Source organism: Metopolophium dirhodum, chromosome 1 (genome assembly GCF_019925205.1).
Source record: "Metopolophium dirhodum isolate CAU chromosome 1, ASM1992520v1, whole genome shotgun sequence".
Classification (NCBI taxonomy): Eukaryota; Metazoa; Arthropoda; class Insecta; order Hemiptera; family Aphididae; genus Metopolophium; species Metopolophium dirhodum.
The window spans coordinates 8,398,324-8,421,123 of record NC_083560.1 but is presented as its reverse complement, the minus strand read 5'-3'; the positions used below and the strand labels follow the sequence as shown (position 1 = coordinate 8,421,123).

The 22,800-nt window shown below is 28.1% G+C and overlaps 3 protein-coding genes across 3 annotated transcripts; 2 read left to right on the top strand and 1 right to left on the bottom strand.

Annotated features, from left to right (window-relative positions):
- Positions 1 to 15,383: 15,383 nt before the first annotated feature.
- Positions 15,384 to 16,797, bottom strand: LOC132945668 (uncharacterized). The gene is made up of 3 exons (XM_061015454.1): positions 16,010 to 16,797; positions 15,660 to 15,779; positions 15,384 to 15,563 (listed from the first exon to the last, which is right to left on the bottom strand). The coding sequence occupies exons 1-3, from the start codon at positions 16,046 to 16,048 to the stop codon at positions 15,384 to 15,386; spliced, it is 339 nt and encodes a 112-aa protein (XP_060871437.1). The 5' UTR covers positions 16,049 to 16,797.
- Positions 16,690 to 20,317, top strand: LOC132936935 (uncharacterized). The gene is made up of 2 exons (XM_061003749.1): positions 16,690 to 16,825; positions 18,836 to 20,317. Exon 2 carries the CDS (start codon positions 18,843 to 18,845, stop codon positions 20,166 to 20,168), a length of 1,326 nt encoding a protein of 441 aa, XP_060859732.1. The 5' UTR covers positions 16,690 to 16,825; positions 18,836 to 18,842; the 3' UTR covers positions 20,169 to 20,317.
- Positions 20,200 to 22,383, top strand: LOC132945586 (uncharacterized). The gene is made up of 2 exons (XM_061015382.1): positions 20,200 to 22,122; positions 22,210 to 22,383. Exons 1-2 carry the CDS (start codon positions 20,200 to 20,202, stop codon positions 22,381 to 22,383), a joined length of 2,097 nt encoding a protein of 698 aa, XP_060871365.1.
- Positions 22,384 to 22,800: the final 417 nt, after the last annotated feature.

Below are 22,800 nucleotides of genomic sequence, written 5' to 3'. Positions count from 1 at the left end.
ACACCCTTTCTAATCGGAGAATTACTCTAGGGTTTAAGTTTCTAAATGGATTGATATCAGGTAACATAGATTCGCCTTACCTTTTAAGCCTAATCAATTTTAGAGTACCTCAACGTATTTCTCGAAATAATGCTCCTTTCTACATTCCTTCTTACACCTCAAATTATTTAGCAAATGAACCTATCACAAGATTAATGTCTCTTGCCAATGTTGACGCCTCCCGCCTCTGTTAATGCTTATACCATACCTATGTATATCTTTATTAATTTTATTGTAAATCTGTATATATCAAACTTTGTTTTTCAAAAGGGCTAGACCCGTAAATATAAATATAAATATAAATAAAATATCGCAAAATAAACTTTTTTTAAATTAAAAACAAAAACATTTTTTTTTTTTTACAGAGTGATTTTTATTACACTTGATTCAGAGTCAAAACTAAGAAGGTTGATATTATAGATTATGAGATGTAGTGATGGGACCAAGTCAATACAGATGTGTCAACAATGTTTTTTTATTTTTTTTATAAAAAAATTAAATGTTCATAGACGGCATACCTACAATAGCTACAACTTTTTTAAGTCAATGACTAAATGGGCTAGAAATATTTAATTTTATAAATTACCTAAAATTATAAAACCAACCGTATCATTTTATCTATTAAAAATAATGTATTTGATTATTTAAAATAATTTAATTAATATGAATGCTGTAAGATTAAGTTTTAACTAACTATGTACGTTTAATTCATAAATATTTTTACATTCCTTGTCTATATGAAAGAAAATATGTCACAATAATACTTTATAACTAATAGGATAGTGAGACAAAAAATGTAAAAAGGAATATGTTTTGCCCTCCCCTTGACAAATTCCTGCTGACGCCCTTGCACCTGGAAGCATAATATTTTTTTAAAACCATTGATCTATACAATGTATAAAAATGCAATATATGCAACAATGCACATGATATATGTCGGTTAGTAAAATGTACGTACTAATTGATAAAAACAAATAATATTTAATTCGTAAATTTAAAATAAATCAAAATATTATTTTTTAAAGAATATTTTTAATACTAATTTTTAACAGTTTATTAAATTTAGGTTTACTGTATAATAGGTACTCAAATACTTTTTAAAAGTATTTTTATACAATAATGTTTGACTAATAATAAGCAAACACATTGTATTATTCCTCACTGTAATACACATAGATAATAATATAATACATTTCATTTTAATAAATTTTATAGTTCAATAATTTTTACTAATAATATAGATACTATAATTTTATTCCACAGATTAACGGATTAACAGATTAACGGTCGGTGCGAGAATGTAATGTTACTGTTCGAATGGTGTAAAAACTAGCATATTATATTTTACTATATAATATACCAGCGGTTTTCATACTTTTAATATTTGCTTACCACCTACACAGTTTGAACATTTTCATGTAACACTTGAACAAATAACGTTTTTTTTGCTTTTCAATGAGCCATATCATGAACCTTCCGCGTAATGATGAAAATTTATATTTACATTTTTGAAACTGAAATATAATTATATATAGGTAATAATATATTTTTCTGCCGTGTAGAATATTATTATTTTTAAATTGTATTGGTCTTACGCCCAGCAACTGAGCCCATTAGCTGAAGGGTGGTACTATGATACTACTATGATAGTATGGTACTAGGATGGTAGGGAATTGACCGAATTGAATTTAATTTATTGTGGCCCGCTTTTGCATTTATACATGTTAATATGTGTATTGTTTTTTTTTTTTATTACCTACAGGGTACTCACATTTGCGAAAGCACTGTCTCGTACTTTCGTCTGTTAGACAAAAATTTACCTAGGTAGGTACTAAATAACTACCGTTGTTTAACAAAAAAAATCTTACTCGTATACCTAAGTTTACTCAGACAGCACAACAAATAAAAATGTAGATGTCAGGGTTAAATCACATAAAAACACACGAATTAATTATTGTTCTTTTATTAGTACAAAAAGACCACAGATTGTCGTACTTCACTTGTTCAAAAACAATTCGCAGTATTTTCTATACACCATGAAATTTTGAATATATGTTGACTCAATTTGGGCTGTTTACGGACATTGTCAGTTTTCAATTTTTTTAGTTTTTTTTTCCACATAAATCAATAATATTTTATTTGTTGTGTAAAAAAGGGTGAAAATTTTTACCACCTTTTTACTATTATATCCGTGAGCAAACAGATATTTAACAATACTGGATATTACTAAGTTTCAACAATTGTTAACTTAAGTTGCATTTAGTTTAGATTTTGTCGAAACAATTTCTTGTAAATATTAAATTTCATATGCCAATTTTGTATCAAGAAAAAAACTTTTTATACATAAATTGTTAAAAAAAAAAACTCTATTCGGATAAGCTGTATGGCGTTTATATTCTAAATATTAAAATTTTTGTTTTATTTGATATTAATAATAATTGTGCCTATATAATTTTATTTTTACGCATTAAATGCTTATAATATTCTCATAAGCTAATACAATATAATTTCATACATCTAAAATAACGTATACAGTTTTAAAAAGCAAAAGAAAAAACGTTATTTGTTCAAGTGGTACATGAAATTTTTCAAACTGTGTAGGTGGTAAGCGAATATTAAAAGTATGAGAACCGCTGGTATAAAAAAAAAGTCACTTTCAACAATAACATTGAATTCAAATTTAACAGCAGCTTTTATAGTCGCCCATTTGTTATCTTATGTAGTGCAGAGTGACATCCACTTCTAATAACGTAGAAATAAGATAAATATAAATATGACTCCTGTCGATAGTTATATTAAAATAGTTAAATTACGCTATAACATTCCTCCAGGTGTTCGGAGGGCTCTCGAGATTGTGTATTCGAGAATTAGATCATATTCACCGTACAATATAATTGTATGGAAAAAAGCACATTGAATGTATTAACTTCAATCAACATAAACTATTATATTATATGCCTTGCCTGATTCGCAGTTGCTTGTAGATAATATTGTAGGAGTTTTTGGTTTTAGATAAAACAAAGTTATACTGCAAATACACAAATTGAATTGAAGAATGCACTGATTATTGCTCACATAAGGAGTCCAGTTGTCGCTCGTTGAAATCGGTTTTTTGGGACTTGAGATGTTGTTACTCTGGTGGTTGGTGATCATGCACTGGTTTAAGGGACGACGCGAGGATGCTGACCAGAGAGTGGTAGGCGGTTTTATCAAAAAGTTAGCGTGAGCCTGGGAACTAGATTATTCTTTGGCGTCAGCATAAAATAAAGTCCCACACATCCTACGTAATACCTTTATAAGTGCGTGCCGATATCTTAATTGTCGTTGTTCATGGTTTTATTTGATGCGACCGATTTCTACAAACAACAGTCTGGTCGTTGTTTATTATTCTGTAAAATTTTAGTTTATTAAAATGGTGTGTGAGCATATCATTACACACTTGTCCACCTTTGTCTTATTGTACAATGGTTTTTCCTATTTGAATGTACTTTAAGGATATATTCATTTGTATCTACTTTCAATTTCACCATCTTTATCTGTCATGGAATTTACTGATTGATTTAAATATTTAATTCCTAAGATCAAAATATGTATGCCATTTATAAATGTAATAAATGCTTCATTATTAATAAATAAATTTTGTAAAAACTATTTACTATTGTTAAATCAAATATTTAAGATATAATATTATAATGATATATTATTTGAATATTATAATCAAGTTCAGTTGGACATTTTTTTATTACACATAAGTTGCAATTACTAAAGAAAAATGACAAGTGGGTAGGACACTTTTGTTGGACACATGAACTCTCAAAATGCCTGTATCCTGTCTACAACTGTTTTTGTCTTAAGGGGATTCCATACCGTGATGTTCTGTTTTTGTCTAACACACGTGCGACATAGGATTTTTGACGGATTCTTTGCCAAATATATCAATTAATCTAATAAAGTGATGAGAATTCTGAAAACAGATTTGCTGATATGCCTGTATCCTGTCTCTAGGCAGCCCTAAGGCTCTGGGCGAGGGAATCTATCCACCCTAACGCACTCTTAATTATGCCCCTGCTACAGATAAACGTTATGTGTAAGAATGTAAGATTACTGTTCGATTAGTGTGGAAACTATGCAAATAGTATTAAATGCATGCTTTCAGGGGTGGATTGGGGAGTTATTTCGGCATGGTAAATATTGTAAATATTAAATAAAACTAATAGTATTAAATACTTGAATTTAAAATACATAAGAAAAATTATTTTTTGGGAAACATTTTAAATATTATTATTTGACAGTTTATTACTAGGTAGCTACTCAAATACTTTTTGAAAGTATTTTTAAAAAGTATTAGTGGTCACTATAATACACATAAAACATTTCATTTTCATACATTTTATAGGTCATTAATTTTTACAAAAAAATTTGCTATTTCTCATTTTCCTATCATTCTTAACTAGTTAAAATACGCAAATTCGCCAACTTTCGAAGGAAATAACTTTCAAAATAATGATTTCAGTAAAATTGTTTTTTGCACAATTGTTCTTAAGTCTTAACTCGTTGAAGTATGTATGATTCAAAAAAATCTAAAAAAATGCTAGTTAGGTGGGTAACATAAAGTGCATTTATGCCAAATATATTATAATATTGTATATTTTGTATAGGTACTAAATTGTGTATAATTTTAAATCAAAATCTAATAGTCATTAGGATTTTTGATAAGACAGTACCTACCTATATTCACGGCTACCACTCAATACTTTCCTATAAAATTTTGTATTTATTATATTCATTTAGTATTTAGTATAGTTATCAAAATATTATCTATTGACACAGTGCTATCAGTATTATGACTAACGACATTCTTGTTTTACCGTACTTATGTAGTGAAGCATAAAAATACAATGACGAAGTCAGAATTTAGATGTCAGACTTAATTTTTTTACTAATTGAAATATATAGTATTTTCATACACGCCTGGCAGTATATAATTTTTATTAAATTATTGAATTATAAAATGTATGAAAATGAAATATATGCTTACAATACCCATAATGGCATAATATATGTCCGTTAGTAAAATGTAGATACTAATTGATATAAATAAATAGTGTTTGATACTGAAATTTCAAATATATTAGAAAAATTATTTTTTGAGGAATATTTACATACTTATTTTTAACAGTTTATTAAATACAATGTATACTGTATAATAAGTACTTAAATAATATTTAAAAGTATTTTTATACAATAACGTGTCACTCTTTTTAAGCAAACACATGGTATTTGTTATCGCTCTAAGAAGGGGATACCCGAAGTCATCAGCGTAACTAGGGGGGGGGGGCTTAGCACCCCTATGAGGTTTTACTTTTTAGCCCCTTCTTAGGCTTGTAGTTAAAACCAAAATCATTACAAAAAAAAAATGTGTAAAATAATAAATTATTATATTATAAAATATGATATAAAATAATTGAAATTGTGTATGTATGTACCAAACATGAATTTATCGTAATAGGTCAAAGTTTTCATGGAAAAATATTTGAGGTAATAGAGTAAGAGCTTATCTGCATGCCTATTGCATAATAGTTTCAAGCTTACCTATATAACGCCCCTATTATATATAATATTAATATATTATTTTATAACCTTTAAATAGGTGGTGCCCGTGTCCCGTATTCATATTACCTACATTAGTTGTATTGCCCTTTCGTACAGTGGTTGAATATTATTAATACTATTTGTCCATATATTTGCCAATCCTGGGACACCTCGTCCTCGTCTATTGCTCGTCTTTTGCTCGACCTCTTGTGTTCATCGTCGTTTCTAGTCGGGTACGTAGACGATGTATTTTATTTACATACGCGCATGCACTCGTCGGTTCACCTGCCCGGCTGCCCGCCACGTAGCCGACGAGAAACGACGATAAACACAATAGGACGAGCAAAAGACGAAGACGAGTTGTGTTCGTCGTCGTTTCACCTGCCCGCCACGTAGACGACGAGAAACGACGACGAACACAATAGGACGAGCAAAAGACGAGCAAAAGACAAGCAAAAGACGACGAGTTGCCCGAGGATTGGCAAATATATACTACTAAATGCCAAACAGCTATTAAAAATATATTGAGTATGTTATATGATGAACTGAAGAATACATATTGAAACAGTAATAATTATAACAGATAAAATAATAATTAATAATTTAAGTAAATTATAAATGATATTTTATGTTCATAATAATGCATTCCATTTTTTTTATAAAGGTGATTTCCTTAGTGTTCCACCGATGATCCTTCAGCGTAATGATGAAAAATTATATTAACATTTATGAAAATTGAAATATAATTATAAATAGGTAATAATATATTTTTCTGCCGTGTAGAATTGATTTTTTTTTATTGTTCTGAAGCCTGAAGTCTGTATACCTAAAATGTTAAAAATTTGAAATTTATCTGAAAATGTGTATTTGAGTACTATCTGTCATTCAGTGAAAATCAAAAATAGTCCAACAAATTGTAAAAAGAAATGAAATTGAAAACATTTTAAACATTTAATTTATTACTTAAAATATATCATAATTTTTATTTTCATTCTATCTTAAAAATGTACCTAAAATAAATAAATAATCTGTCGTAAATAATCTCACCAAATTTAATTATTTTAAAAGGATGAGAACCGCTGGTAGATAGTTTATATATATATAATATAATAATATGTTAGTTTATACACCAGTCGAACAGTAAACATTACATTCTTACACTGACTGTTAATCTGTGGAATAAATAAAATAATATTTTTATTAAAAATTATTGAATTATAAAATGTATGAAAATGAAATGTATTATTTGTATTACCTAGAGAGCACTAGTACAATTTGTTTGCTTACCAAGTGTTGTATTAAATACTTTTAAAAAGTATTTGAGTTGGTATCTGCCTATTATTAATAAACTATTAAAAATATTCTCCAAAAAATAATTTTTCTTACGTATTTCCTATTTAAGTTTTAAATACTATTTATTTTCACTATTAGTAGGTACTTAGATTTTAATAACCGAATTATGAGTTTTTTTTTATTATCAAACATCCGCACCAATCCGCCTTTCAAAGCATACATCGAAATAATGCTATCTGTGCTTAGTTTCTACACTAATCGAACAGTAACCTTACATACTTACTCCGACCGTTTATCTGTGGCAGGGGTGAAATGAAAGGTGGATGAGGGTTAATAGATTCCCCCAGAACCTTAATAACATTTTTGTACAAGAAAATAATACTTTCTTTTATAGCAGCTACCTTCATTATATTATGATACAAACAAAATAAATTTAATATTTTGAATAAATTCACTTTATAAGTTATAACTTATAACCCATCATTATTTTTTTTGAAACATATGTATTTCAACAGGTTAAGAACAATGGTGCAAAATATATTTTCGGAAATAATTATTTTGGAATTTAAATCATTCCGAAGTTTCCATTTTATGTTTATACGTAAACGCACAACATTGAACTTTACTGCCACGCTTATAAATAAATTAGATTTCTTTACGTATTTTAACGAGTTAATAATGATAGCGAAATCACATTCAGAGAGTCATATTATTTATACAACAAATTAAACTTGGACATTAAAAAAAAAAAATTAACACATTTTTGACTTAATCAAAATATTATTTATTTGCACCTAAATCTTATGATATTATATAGTTATAGTAGATTAATTAGCCTTCATAATATATTCATAATATTTTCATTAAATTATTTTTGGGGAATATTTGAAATACTTTTTTTTATCAGCTTATTAAATACTAGGTAGCTACTCAAATACTTTTTGATTGTATTTTTAATAAACAATATTATAAAATAAACAAATAAAATTATTAATGCAGGATTATAATTTATATTCTTATTAATATCAAATAAACGAAATAATATTTAATGTCAATAATAATGCATTCAACCTATATTATGGTAATCTCACTTGCGAAAACACTGTCTTTTCCTTAAGCCAAAATATACCTAGGTACCTACTCAAAAACTACCGTTGTTTACCAAAAAAATCGATCTCGTAGGTATATCTATGTATACACAGACGGCGTAACAAATAGAATGTAGTGTTCAGGGTTAAATCACACAAAAACAAATGAATAAATTACTGTTCTTTTATTAGCACAAAAACATTGACACGTTGTTGTAATTCACTTGTACAAAAACTAAAAAATAATTGTAGCAGCAATTCTATCTAAAATTCCATCTTAAATGATAAATTTTACATTGCCTGTTAGTATAGTTTCCAATGAACGCTTTTTTTCGACATTGAGAAGTGTGACAAATTACCTACGTTTAACTATGAGAAATAACAGCTGGTTATGTGATTTAATGGTTATTGCAACTGAAAAAGAAGAAGCCGATGTACTAGATCTTAATAAATCTGTAGATTGTTGATAAAATGTAATTAATTTAGAAAGTTATTTAATATACAGTGTGATTTTTTAAGAATGATCACTTTTGCTTTATTATTAAATTTATTCAAATTCTGATTCTTAGAATTTTTTTAATTCAATGTTTTATTCATACAAAGTTTGAATTAGCATATTTTTGCATATTCTAGGAAAAGTGCATATTTGAGCAATTTTTAGGATATTTGTGAATAGTTCGTCTTATTTTAATGTAGGTACTTAAAATTGTTATGAAAAATAATATTCAGATAACATTCAAAAATATACTGGGAGTTATCATGGTGGGCTCCCGCCCAAGTGTATATTTTGATCCATACACATAATCATAAAGTTAATTTCTATTTTCCATTATCCATAGAGTACGGACTACATTAAAACAAAATGATTTATGTCGGTATATTGGTACGATTATTATTTATTATACATAGTTTTACAGAAAATGCACTGAACTATAATATACAGATAGCGAATTGCGAAATAAAAATCCTCTGAAAAAAATCACGGATTCTAGAAAAAATGATGTCCTTAATACAAAATAGCTTACCTACTATCGAGAAAACGTTAACTAGGCCCGGAAATTAAACATACCTAAAAATAAAGGTCGGTTTTAAACTAGACCCAAAAATGTTGCCCAATAAAATATAATAGTTAAGCACGACATAATTTAATCTGCAAATATATTTTACTTTTAATTCTTAACACCGAACATATTACTTACATTTTTACACAATTTTACATTTATATAACGAATTTCATACTATGAATAATAATACGAAAATTAAATTCTTTTTTTGTGGTTAATGAAAATCGCCCGCCCATGGTGTCCTCTGGGTAATGCTGAATAGTTCTCAAATATATCATATGTATATTTTATTCGGGCCGAGTATAGGTACACTTTAATCATTTTTACTTTAAAAAAAAAAACCCGGGCCGAGTTTTCAACTAAATAATTTTTATATAAAAAAAACAGAGACCGATTTTACAATCGCCCATTACAATCATATGCAATTGATTGATCAAAATATGTTTTTTAAAAGCTAACTATAGTGTAATTATGAGCACACTGTTAATATTTAATTACAAATATACAGAGTGTTCACGCTAAGAGGTAGCACTCAATATTTCAGTTTTATGATCTTATATTGAAATGCGATTTTCACCGAATGACAGATAGTACTTAAATACACATTTTCAGATAAATTTCAAATTTTTAACATTTAAGGTATACAGACGTCAGGCTTCAGAAAAATAAAAAAAAATCAATTCTACACGGCAGAAAAATATATTATTACCTATATATAATTATATTTCATTTTCATAAATTTTAATACAATTTTTCATTATTACGAGGAAGGATTGTTGGTGGAACACTAAGAAAATCACCTTTATACAAATAAATGGAATGCATTATTATTATAACATTAAATATTATTTATAATTTATAATTTACTTAAATTAATTATTATTAATATAATCTGTTATAATTATTACTTTTTTACTATGTATTATTAAGTTCATCATATATCATACTCATTGTCTTTTTAATAGCTGTTCGGCATTTATATTCTAATAAAAAATTACGTTTTATGCTTAATTTGATATTATTAATAATTGTGCTTATATAATTTAATTTTCATGCATTAAATCCTTATAATATTCTCATAGTCTAAGAAAATGAAATTTCATACATGTATAATAACGAATACCGTTTACATAAGCAAAAACGAAAATTTTCAAACTGTGTAGATGATCAGCGAATATTAAAAGTATGATATATCGTTATAATAGCAGTTGAAAAATATTAAAAATACATTGGCACAGTTTTTTTTTATAAGCTTTTAAAGTTCGAATTTTGACAAAATTTATCAAATTTAATAATGTAATAATTATTTTGTAGTTAAACATTTATAAAATATTCAACTTTTAGGTATAGCTAAGGATTGAAAATTTAAGACAAGGTTCCATTTAAATAGGTTATATATAAATTAATATTATTAAAGTGACCCTAATTATTAATTTTTGTATCCGCTTACTAATCGATTCTGTTTTTTTGTATGTGTATCCGCTAATAAAGCGTTCACATTATATTGTGCACACGGTTGCATTGTAGCACATTATTATCTATTATAATTATGCTTGAAGTAGACATATAAAGTTACTAGAATCGTAAGTTTTTACTTTATTTCTATTATTATTCTCGCCGTCAAACTTAGCGGCCGGTTAATGTCAACATCGGTGCCATCATTGTATATTTTGTAAGGGTATTAAATTGTGTAGAATTTTATTTATTTAGTAATAAGTGTTATGAGTTTAAAATAAATTTCTATTTCCTCCCTTATACACTTTCATAATTACAACACTATTCTGTGATATAAAACAAATTAAAAATTATTTAATACAAATTATTGAATAAAATGTATGAAAATGGATTGTAAAATAATAATTTTTATTAATTATCGAATTATAAAATGTGTCAAAATTAAATATATGAATAATATAAAACAAATCCTGACTAATTCAAACTTAAAAATTGTTTTTTAAACACGTATTTCAATGAGTTAACAACAATAATGGTACAAAAACATTTGAGGATAAAATTATTTTAGAATTTATATGTTTGTATGTTTGTTTATAAGTTTGTGAATTTAGGTTTATACGCATACGCGCAAGCACAACACAGTACTTTACTGCCACGTTTATAGAGAATTTTGATTTTTGCGTAATTTAACGAGATTTTAATGATTGCGAATTAACAATTTGAACATTCAGAGAGCCATCTTATTTCTACAACAAATTAAACTAGAACAATAAAAAAAAATTAACACATTTTCGCTTAATCAAAATTTTGTTTATTTACACCTCGTAATCAGTATTATGACTATCTTGTTCTAATGTATGTATGTAGTCAAGCAGCGCTGTAGCTAGGAGGGGGCTTAACTTAAGCAGCTTGAGTGCTTAAATAGTTGTATTTACCTTGATTGTAGTATTCAGTATTGCATATTATATTATTATGATGAGGTAACTACCAGTTATCTATTCAGTTCTATAAATTACAGTGAGCTCTAAATAAATTTGAAAACCATAATAAGTACAACTAGTTCTTAATGATAGACAATTATTGTTTAATTATTTATGACTAATTTATTAATTTTAGATTCTGATTTTAATGTTTTGTTTTTAAAATAATGTGTGATTTTTTAAAAATTTTATTTGTGTCTGTCATCATCTTTTAGAATAGTAAAAATGTTAAGATTTTCTGCAGCACCATCTTTTCTGATCGGGAAGTAAATCTAGGCGGTACTCTTAAATTTGGTTTGGTGGTCAAAAGTAAAAATTTCGCAGTATTTTTCATAAGCACTGGGTAAATCAAAAAAAAAAATTAAGGAAAATTGGTAATTTTTACGCAAAATAGGTTTTCCACAAAATCGATTTTAGATTTTAGTGTAACTCTAAAACAAATGAACATATATATATATGTGATTTTCACTGATTGTTTATATTCGCATTTTTATACACGATAAAATTTTAAAAATATATTGATTTGTTTTGAACTGTTTAGGAACATTTTCATTTTCCAATTGTCTTAGTCTTTTTTTCTAATGTCTGTAGAACTTTTTTTTTTGGGTCTATGAATTTCAATAAAACTTTATTTGTCGGGTAAAAAAGCTTGAACATTTAATATAAGGCTCATACTATATTGTTACAATGGCATTTGAAAAATATTAAAAATCCTTAGTCACAGTTTTTAAAAATTAAGTAAAAATGGGATTATTTACAAAAAATCGATTTTTGTTATTGGCACAATTTTTTTTATATGCAATTTAACTCTTAATTTCTAAAACAAGGTTTCACATAAATATGTTATATATAAATTACTTTATTCACAATAATATCATAAAATATACTTGGTAATATCATATGCTGACCGACCGTTTTCTCTCAGAATGGTTTTTCTTATACAATGATATTATATTATAATTAAATTCAAATTTAACACTGTCCATTATACAGCGACCCACTTGTAACCTAGTGTATAGCTGAGTGACATCATTTTTGTTGAAATATACAATTAATATTAGTATTCAAACTATGTAAACACACGTGCGTGTACAATGTCGTTTTCTAATAGATACTTATGCAGCTACGGTATAGCTGTGTAACACCTTTACTATCGCTTTCTATATTATATACGGATACGGGATGGTCTCGATTGTTCATATAAATAGGGCCTTTGATGTATGTAATAATCACTTGCACAGACGCTGTCATACCGAGTGTACGCGGTGTGTGTGTATAGTCACAGTTTAATTGTCCAGTTGTACGTTATTATATATTATACTTATACATAATCATATTGTCGTGTTATTACTTATTATATTAATGCTAACATCATTAGTCCGTCAAGCTCCACTTTCAACAGGTTATGGGCCCAGGACAATAGCCCAGGACAACAGCCCAGGACAATAGCCCAGGACAATAGCCCAGGACATTAGCCCAGTCAATAACCAAGACATACAGTCTAGTGGATTCGTGATCGAAGTATTTTTATATCTGTATTAACGCAGAAAACTACAACCAGTCGGAGATATCCTGGATTTCGGAAAACGGCGGAACAGTGTACATAGGTAAAGTTTTGTTATAAATTGTTATACAGGAAAGTATACGGGAAATCATCGGTCATGGAAGACACGGTGAAGATAACAAAATTATGTGCGGAAAACTGGTCGTTATGGAAGTTCCAGATGAAGGTCATTTTAAATGCCTTGGAAGTAGGTGAGATAGTTTCAGGTGAATGGACGAAACCAAGTCTACCTATAAAGAAGTCGGCAGGAGAAACCGACGAAGATGCCAAAGCACGTTGGCAAAGGCAGGCAAACGCTTGGCAAAAAGCGGACGGTAAATGTCAGAAAATAATAGTTACCTCAGTGGACGATGGTCCATTACAATATTTGATTAACTGTGAGACTGCATTGGAAATGTGGGAGAAACTTCTGAGTATTTACGAGCAGAAGTCTGAGGCAAGTATACATTTGCTTCAACAACAATTTTTCAGTTATTCAAAGGAGTCGACAGATGACTTGTCGACGCATATTTCTAAATTGGTCAATTTAGGAAGGAAACTGAGAGTAGCGGGTGAACCAGTTACGGATAACATGGTTATGACAAAAATACTAATGACATTACCAAAAGAATATAATCATTTTTACAGTGCTTGGGATTCAGTCCCAACGGGAAGTAAAAATATAAATAATTTAACTAGTCGATTGTTGATTGAAGAATCACGGGTTATCCAGATCAAAGGTGAAGTTGGTGAACAAGAGAAATCGAGTGCATTTCCAGCCAAATTTCAAAACAGATCCGATGGAAAAAACGGCAGTTATGGTAAAGGTAAAAAGCAATTTACTAATAAAAGTAATGTTAAATGTTATTACTGTGGTAAAATTGGTCATTATAAAAGAAACTGTAAGAATTTTCTAAGTAGTATGAAAGGTGGGAAAACCGGTACTACAGGTACAAATTTAAATGCATTTGTAAGCGAGTCAAGGATAAATGAAACTACAACAGATACGTGGGTTTTAGACTCAGGCGCGTCGGATCATATGAGCGCGAACCTAGAATGGTTTACAAGTTATGAACCATTGAAATATACACAACAGGTAACAATAGGTGACGGAACAAATCTGTACGCAACAGGAAAAGGTAATATTAATATATTATCATACGTGGACGGTAATTGGAATAAAAATTACTTGGCAAATGTATTGCACGTGCCGGGATTAAAATTTAATTTATTCTCGTGCGGGTCAGCGTTAGACAAAGGTTTAGAACTAACGTCAGACAATAAAACGTGTGTGTTCAAAAGAAATGGGATTCCTGTATGCATAGGCACAAGATGCGGTAGGTTGTTTGAATTACAGATCAAAGTCGAAAGCTGAATGTTATGTGAACATTGCAGTAGAAAAACGATTAGAAGTATGGCATAAGCGTTTAGCTCATCAGAATATTCAATACGTGAGGAATTGTTTGGCAAAACATAATATTGATTATTCAGCCAAGGACGATCAATTTGTATGCAGCGACTGCATAATCGGGAAACAACACCGTCAATCGTTCAGTAAAAGTGAGACCGAATATTTTAACGTCGGCGATTTAATACATGCAGATTTATGTGGACCGATGCAGAGGGACTCTATCGGTATGTCAAAATATTTTTTATTATTTAGAGATGACTACTCACGTTACAGAACGGTATATTTTATTAAAAATAAATATGAAGTAAAAAATATTATGGAAACATTTATAAAAAGTGTTAAAACAGAAACAGGATCTAAGGTCAAAATATTAAGGACTGATAATGGGTTAGAATTTGTAAACAAGGATATTACAGGTATTCTACAGAAATATGGCATACGACACCAAACTACGGTAGCATATACGCCGGAACAGAACGGGAAAGTCGAGCGTGATAACAGAACAATCGTAGAAGCTGCCAGGACAATGATATGTGCGAAAAATCTTGACGTATCATTATGGGCAGAAGCTGTGAACACAGCCGTTTATACACTTAATCTAACCGGGACGAGTTCACAGAATGGTAAGCCACCTTACGAGTTATATTATAAAGTCGTGCCAGATATTAAACATTTACGAGTTTTTGGTACTGCGGTATATACACACATACCACTGCAAAAACGTCAGAAATGGGATCCAAAAAGTGAAAAAGGAATATTTGTTGGCTATTCGAACAGCACGAAAGGTTATCGTGTATGGTATTCGAAAACAAATAAAATATCCGTGTGCAGAGACATTATATTCGAAGACGAATGTAATAATTATGAAAATGTAATTGCTGACACAATAGAGTTTACAGACACTCAAATTAATTCAAATTAATTCGCACACTTGTAATGTGTTATCGTCCAATAATCCGTCGGCTTTTCGTCTGGATTAAATTGGCTTTTGATGGTAGCCAAACCATCTCCCTGACGAAAAGTGACAGAATTAAAAATCTCTTCATCAAATTCTTCCGCCCGCAATTTCTCTTCGAGAATTTCTCTGTATGATGAACTCTAAAAAAAAAAAACAAATAAATAAATTCATGCCATAATTCATAACCTTAGAATATTAGATAAAGTATTAATATGATAAATTATTATTTATCTTACTGTTTTCATCTGTTTTTTTTTGTTTTTTTTGTCTACTGTTTTTTCAGCCCCTCTTTTTAACGATGTTTTGACCTGCTTTGAAGTAGAAGGCTTTTTTGTGTCCAGGGACTCAAATTCGTTCTATAAAACATAAACTAAGGTGAATAACTATAAATGTATGAGTGGCTTACAGCCGATCTCTAAAACAATATTGAGCAACGTTACAGTCACACTCTAATTATTATTTAATTTTAATATTATGTTTAAAATAAAGTTATAATCAACCACGAATTTATTATAACCATAGCGTTGAGTAGTTTTACGACTGACCTCCAATTTGCTTTAGTTATTAAAGTGATTCAATTACTAACCTCTGATCCGGAATCGATGATCGAAGTTCTGTAAGACATCTTGAAGCTGAATTGTTATAGATGATGAAGAAGTTCTAGTTGCTGAATGTTGACTGTAATATTGCTGTTAATACGCTAGCCTTATATACTGTAATGTTTCCACTACCATAGATACTTTGAAATGTGGAATATTCATAGCAATGTTCATTAAACCAGCCAACGCCCTTAATTTGTCCTCTTATTAATATCAGTTTTATTCCGCCAACGGTCTTATACGACCTCCTATCGATACTAGTTTTTATTCGGACAACGCCCAGTTTTATTCCGCCAACGGTCTTATACGACCTCCTATCGATACTAGTTTTTATTCGGACAACGCCCTAAAATTTGACCTAGCTATTTTTAAATGAATATTCCGGACTACGGTCAACACCAATACATACATTATATATTATAATTACTATTACTACAAAATAACTTAGTTGTTTTTAAAATTAATATTACATGAACAGGTCATACGATTTCTTCGAATAGAATGTAAGTTTTAAACGATAACTAGGAAAGTAGGAGATGATTCTCGACTATATAACGCAGCATTTGATAGTCAAACGATATCAGTCCAGCTTGTGTTCTCTACCAGCAACAACAAGCGGCAGTCATTCACCATCGAATATTGAAAATACTTCAATCCTACCAAGTTTACCAGTCCAGCATCGACATCATCAATAAGGGTTCATCACTCAACATTGGAAAATACTTCAAACCTACATAGTTTACCAGTCCAACACCGGCATCATCAACAGTCATTCGTCTCTAAACATTAGAAAATACTTTAATGTAAGTACCTATTTATTTCATTATTTATATATTTTTTAAAAAAAAAAATCATCTTATCGAATCTAAAACTCCACATCTTTACTAGTTTTTAAACGAAAAATAATACACGATAGCAAAAAACATAACATAACATAAGCGTTTAGGGAAGTGGTTATAAGTGGTTATAATGAACCGATATTCAATAGTTTTATTAGTAATTTTAATATTAAATGTACAAGGTTTTTATAATTAATTTTTTTTTTTAAATTTAAAAGGTTGATTAATTAAAATATCTATGTTTATCATGTTGTATATTAAATGGTTAAAAAAATGTTAGAAAGTTGAAATAAGTTGAAAAAAACAAGTGTATACAGTATGTATATGATTATAATTATATGAATAACATAATATAAAAACTTGATTATTATAATATATAAAATATAGACATATTAGCTTACATTAAATTATTCACTATGCTGACTGATATATTATAGTCATTTTAACTACCATAATGTATATTTAATGATTAAAAAATGCTAAAAAGTAGGGATACGTTTAAAAACAAGTTTGTATTCCGTATACAGTATGTAAATGATTATATTTATTGAATAACATGATATAAAACTTAATTATCAGCTAACTTTAAATTATACGCAATGCTAGTTGATATAGGAACCAGTTTCTAATTATCAGATTTTTTTTTTTTTTAACATATTTCTTTATATATATTAGTTCTAACATTTTTTTAACCATTTTAAATAATGAATTCTCACAATGATATTTTAAACGAAATAGACTATTATAAACAAATGATTGAAAGTTATACAGAAACGGATGAAAAAGACCATTTCATGAGAAGATGGAGACTTAAACAGAATAAAAAAAATATTAAAAATATAAAATATCAATTGTTTTTAACTAGAATAAGTCCTTCTCCTTCTCTCAATGTAACTTATATTAACGAATATTATATACATACATGTGTATTAAAAGAAAAATTGCTTTTTTTTAAAGAAGAGAAAGAAAAGATCCTTATATTTTATCGTTCTAGATGTACCGACTATTGGCAATGTATAAATAATTTTAATATGCAGATACAAAATCTTAATTATCAGTTACAGGAATTGGGTACAATCTGTTAAAAACAAAATAAGATTATATTTTTTTAATATAAAGTATTGTATTTATTATGTTTATGTTTAAAAAATAATTTGATGATAGACACATGTAAATAAATAAACATTCTAAATTAAAAGTTTTTTGTTCAATTATTTAATTGTAAATAAGCTAAATATACCAACCATACAAAAAAAAATGTTTTATTTATTAATTGAAGTAAACTTAACATAATAATCACAAACTAATGTTTATAGATGATGTATAACCATAATTTATTTTAATTTGTTGATAATATTTATACATATGTGTGAATACATAAGCTAGTCTATTATTATAATTATTATTCACTAATTAATATACACTATTTTATTTTTTTTATTACTATCAGTTAGTGTATAAAAAAAACTATGACATTTTCAGAATAAAAAAAAAAAAAATAAAAAATAAAAAATGGAATCAAAATCATTTATTATGGATGAAATTAACGATGTTATCCGAAAGGCCGAGCAAATTGATCAAGCAATGGATGAGCAGCAGTAGAATTTAAAAAAAAAATTAAAATTATTGATATAAAAATAAAAAAAGCGGGTTTAAAACAAAAAAAAATAATGAATGAAAAAAAAAAGATTGCAAATGATTATTTACATTTGCTACATACAGATAAGAAACGTGAAAAAAATATTCGAAAAGAATTATCTATATTATATGCACAGTACAATTATATGAACAATGGTTAATAGTAATTCATAATTTTCTTGTTTTCATTCATTATTTTTTCACCTCAAAACAGCTTTTTTTATTTTTATGTTTTGTAAATATATTCTAAATGTATTAATTTATTTGAATGATATTTTAAATAAAATGATCTTTCTACATTATTATATTTTTTTTTTTTTATATATTCTATTACAGTTTCATCATGAAAAGACAAACGGTGAGAAAATGCCAGCGGACAATTTCTACTGATAAAGAATTATTCGAAATTGAACGATTTAAAAAATGCTCGAAAACTTTTATCATAAAAAATACATTGGATTTTATAGATTACACGCTTTTTTTTAACTATATTTCAGAGAAATTAATTTTTAAGTTAAAAGAATCGTGTAAAAATACATCTATAAAATTTAATTTAGTCGTGGATAGTGTTTACGAAAGAATTATTACACAAGAAGTACAGGATATTGCATTCAAAACTTTTAATGTTCTTGCATGTAATTCATCTAATTTTAAAAAAATACTAAACGATATGTTCAATAAATTGTTGCGGGAAGAGACAGATTTTACACAGAAAGGTTCTGGATGGACGCTTAAGGTAATAGAAACATTACAGTTGAGAATCAATATAGTGAATCCTCTTAAAGGAGGAACATATATTGATTTACCTAAGCATATTAAAGATAAAAGAGCGATTATTAATGTGAAAAATAGTGATAATAAATGTTTTAAATATGCATTATTATCCAAGTTTGATAATCGCTCTAATAAAACTAATTTTCATGAAAAATATTTTAAGATGTTAGAGTTAAAAAGTAGTTTAAATTTTAAATGTGTTGATTTTCCAACACCAATCAGTCAGATACCTAAATTTGAACGTATAAACAATATTTCAATAAATATTTATAGTTTGAATGACAAAAAAACTATTTTTCCCTTGTATGTATGTAATACCGAAAGAAATGATCATTTTGACCTATTTTTGTATAATAATGATGAAACATCGCATTATTGTTATATTCATAATTTTTCAAGATTAATCAGAAGTCAGAAAACGAAAAATTGTTCGAAGCTAATTATTTGTAAGAGATGTTTCACAACTTTTGGTACTCAACCGTGCAAAAGTAAGCTTTGGGGTGTAGAAGGATTAAATGAACATCGACGCAATTGTGGAAAGAATCCGTTGGGGAGGCCTATAATGTTTGAAGAGGGGGATGATGATTTCATCTATTTCAAAGGTTATAAAAAAACGCAGAGGATTCCATTTGTCATTTATGCAGATTTTGAATGTATATTAACTCCTAAACAACCTAATAAATTCATTAATAGACGTAAAAAACAAAAAAATCAGAAAACTCATGTTACACATTTACATGAAATTATGAGCTATGGGTTTTATGTAAAAGTTGACTATAGTATTATATCGAAAGAGCTGGTAAAACAGTTTGAAATTCCGACGAAAGTAATTATTTATAGAGGTAAGAAAGCTGCAAAAAAAATTTATGAAAAATATGATCGATATTGGAAATGAAATTAATAAAATTTATCAAATTAATACACCGATGGACAAATTAACTGATAAAGAGGAACAACGTTTTCAAAGAACCAAGTTCTGTCAAAAATGTTCAAAACATTTTAAAAACAATAATTTGGTTAAAGTTCGAGATCACTGTCATTTTACTGGCAAATATAGGCAATGTCTCTGTCTTCAATGTAATTTCGAAATAACTAGTCCATCGTTCGTTCCAATATTCTTTCATAATTTATCTTATGATAGTCACTTCATAATTCGGGAACTAGGTTGCGATGATAAAGATATTCATATTATTCCTAATTCATCGGAAAAATATATATCCTTTAGCAAGGAAATCGCACCTAGATTTAGTATTAAATTTGTCGATACATTCCGTTTTATGAGTGAGTCGCTAAGTAAACTTGCAGCCAATTTATCTGAAGATAAGTTGAGGTTTAGAGAAACCCTAAAAATATTTTCAATCAAATCATTAGATTTAGTTACACGGAAAGGAGTCTTCCCTTACGAATATGTCGATAGTTGGAGTAAATTAGACAATGCTTTTTTACCATCAAAGCTTGAATTTTATAACTCGTTAACAGATGAACAAATTAGTGATGAAGATTATAGACATGCAAAAAATGTATGGAATACATTTGACGTAAAGACTTTGGGTGAATATAGCGATCTTTATTTAAAAACTGATGTTACCATACTAGCTGACGTGTTCGAAAATTTTAGAGACATATGTTTATCTACTCTCAGAATAGATCCTGCTCATTATATGACTGCCCCTGGATTTGCTTTTGATTGTATGCTTAAGTATACAAAGGTTAAATTAGAGAGGTTAAAGGATTATAATATGTTACTCTACTTCGAAAAATCAATCCGAGGCGGTATTTGTCAATCAACTAAAAGATATGCTAAAGCAAACATACCAAATATTGAAGGATTGGACTATAATTCGAATGAACCGATTACTTGGATTACATATCTCGACTGTGTAAATTTATATGGAAAGTCTATGTTGACAGAACTACCTTTTAAAGATTTTGAATGGGTTGATGATCTCGACATAGATGTAACTAAAATTTCTGAAGATTCTGAAGTAGGATATATATTAGAAGTTGATATCGAGTACCCTAAACATTTACATAAAACCCATAATGATTTTCCGTTTTTACCGTTTAACGAATGCCCACCAAATTCGAAAGTTGAGAAATTGTTAACTACTCTATCACCGAAAAAAAACTATATTGTACATTACAAAAATTTAAAACAAGCGATTTCTCACGGTCTTAAATTAGTAAAAATTCATCGAGCTATCCGCTTTTCACAAAAAAAATGGATGGCATCATACATTGAGTTCTGTACAAAAATGAGAGCAGAAGCAAAAAATGAGTTTGAAAAAAATTTCTGGAAGTTGTTAATTAATAGCGTTTTTGGTAAATGTATGGAGAATGTCCGAGCAAGAACTTCTATAAAACTGGTTTCATCAGAAAAAAAAGCGAATAAACTAATGACAAAAACTAGTTTTAAAGACAGAACTATATACTCTAAAAATCTCATGGCTATTCACCAACATAAGGAAACTATTAAATTCGATAAGGCAATTTATGTGGGATTTGCAATTTTAGACGTTTCGAAAACATTTATGTACGATTTTCACTATAATGTCATGAAGAAAAGGTATGGTACTAAAATTAGTTCTTTATATTCGGATACTGATTCCTTGATATACGCTATTCAAACTACAAATTTTTTCAATGATTTAAAAAATGATTTATTACCATATTTTGATACATCTAACTATCCCAAAGACCATTATTGTTTTAGCGAATTACATAAAAGTCAGCCAGGCTTTTTCAAGGATGAATTGAAAGGAATTATACTTAAAGAATTCGTTTCATTAAGACCGAAATTATATGCGTACAAAACTGTAGACGGTACTGAGGAAAAAAAAGCAAAAGGCGTAAAGAAATATATTATTAAAAAACATATGCAATTCGAAAATTATAAGGATATACTACACGCTTTTATAAACCATTTATCTGTTAAGGATAAATTAACTCACAGGGTCATGAATTTTATCCAATCAAACAAACATGTTGTTCAATCGAAAACAATGAACAAACTTGTTCTAAGCGCTAATGACGATAAACGTTATATAAATGACGACGGGATAAATACTTTGGCTTATGGTCACTACAAACTAGATAAATTATATAATTAAAGAAAAAAAAGACTTGATAAATCTCCAATCGGTATAAACAGAAAGCGCTATCAAACGGTAGTGAAGTAAATTTTTTTTTTTTTTTGTTTTTAAAAAAATTACAAACTGAAAACAAATAATTATTTCAACTTTTTTCTGGCATTTATTATAAAAGTATTACATGTTATACATAAAAAATTATTATTTAAAAATATCTGATGATGTTATCCACGAATTTTGACTTGAATCAAAACCCAACCATTTAACAAACATTTTATTCCCAACTTTTTTCACAATACGTTCAATAAGAAAGGTGTTTGGAAAATTAGTTAATTTAATTTCCTGTTCATAAAAACCACCTAAGATTATATTGTTTGATTCATCCTTTAGTTGATAAGTTACTGGATTTGTCTGTAAAACTTTTGAAACTGTAAATAT

What these genes read in the sequence shown, in the direction of transcription:
- LOC132945586 (XM_061015382.1), top strand. Translation starts at nt 20,200, where the DNA reads ATGGACAAATTAACTGATAAAGAGGAACAACGTTTTCAAAGAACCAAG. An exon ending in AGGAAAAAAAAGCAAAAGGC is followed by an intron (nt 22,123 to 22,209) that starts GTAAAGAAATAT and finishes TTATCTGTTAAG; the next exon opens with GATAAATTAACTCACAGGGT.
- LOC132945668 (XM_061015454.1), bottom strand. Translation starts at nt 16,048, where the DNA reads ATGTCTTACAGAACTTCGATCATCGATTCCGGATCAGAG. An exon ending in TCATCGATTCCGGATCAGAG is followed by an intron (nt 15,780 to 16,009) that starts GTTAGTAATTGA and finishes TATGTTTTATAG; the next exon opens with AACGAATTTGAGTCCCTGGA. An exon ending in AAAAAAAACAGATGAAAACA is followed by an intron (nt 15,564 to 15,659) that starts GTAAGATAAATA and finishes TTTTTTTTTTAG; the next exon opens with AGTTCATCATACAGAGAAAT.
- LOC132936935 (XM_061003749.1), top strand. Translation starts at nt 18,843, where the DNA reads ATGAAAAGACAAACGGTGAGAAAATGCCAGCGGACAATTTCTACTGAT.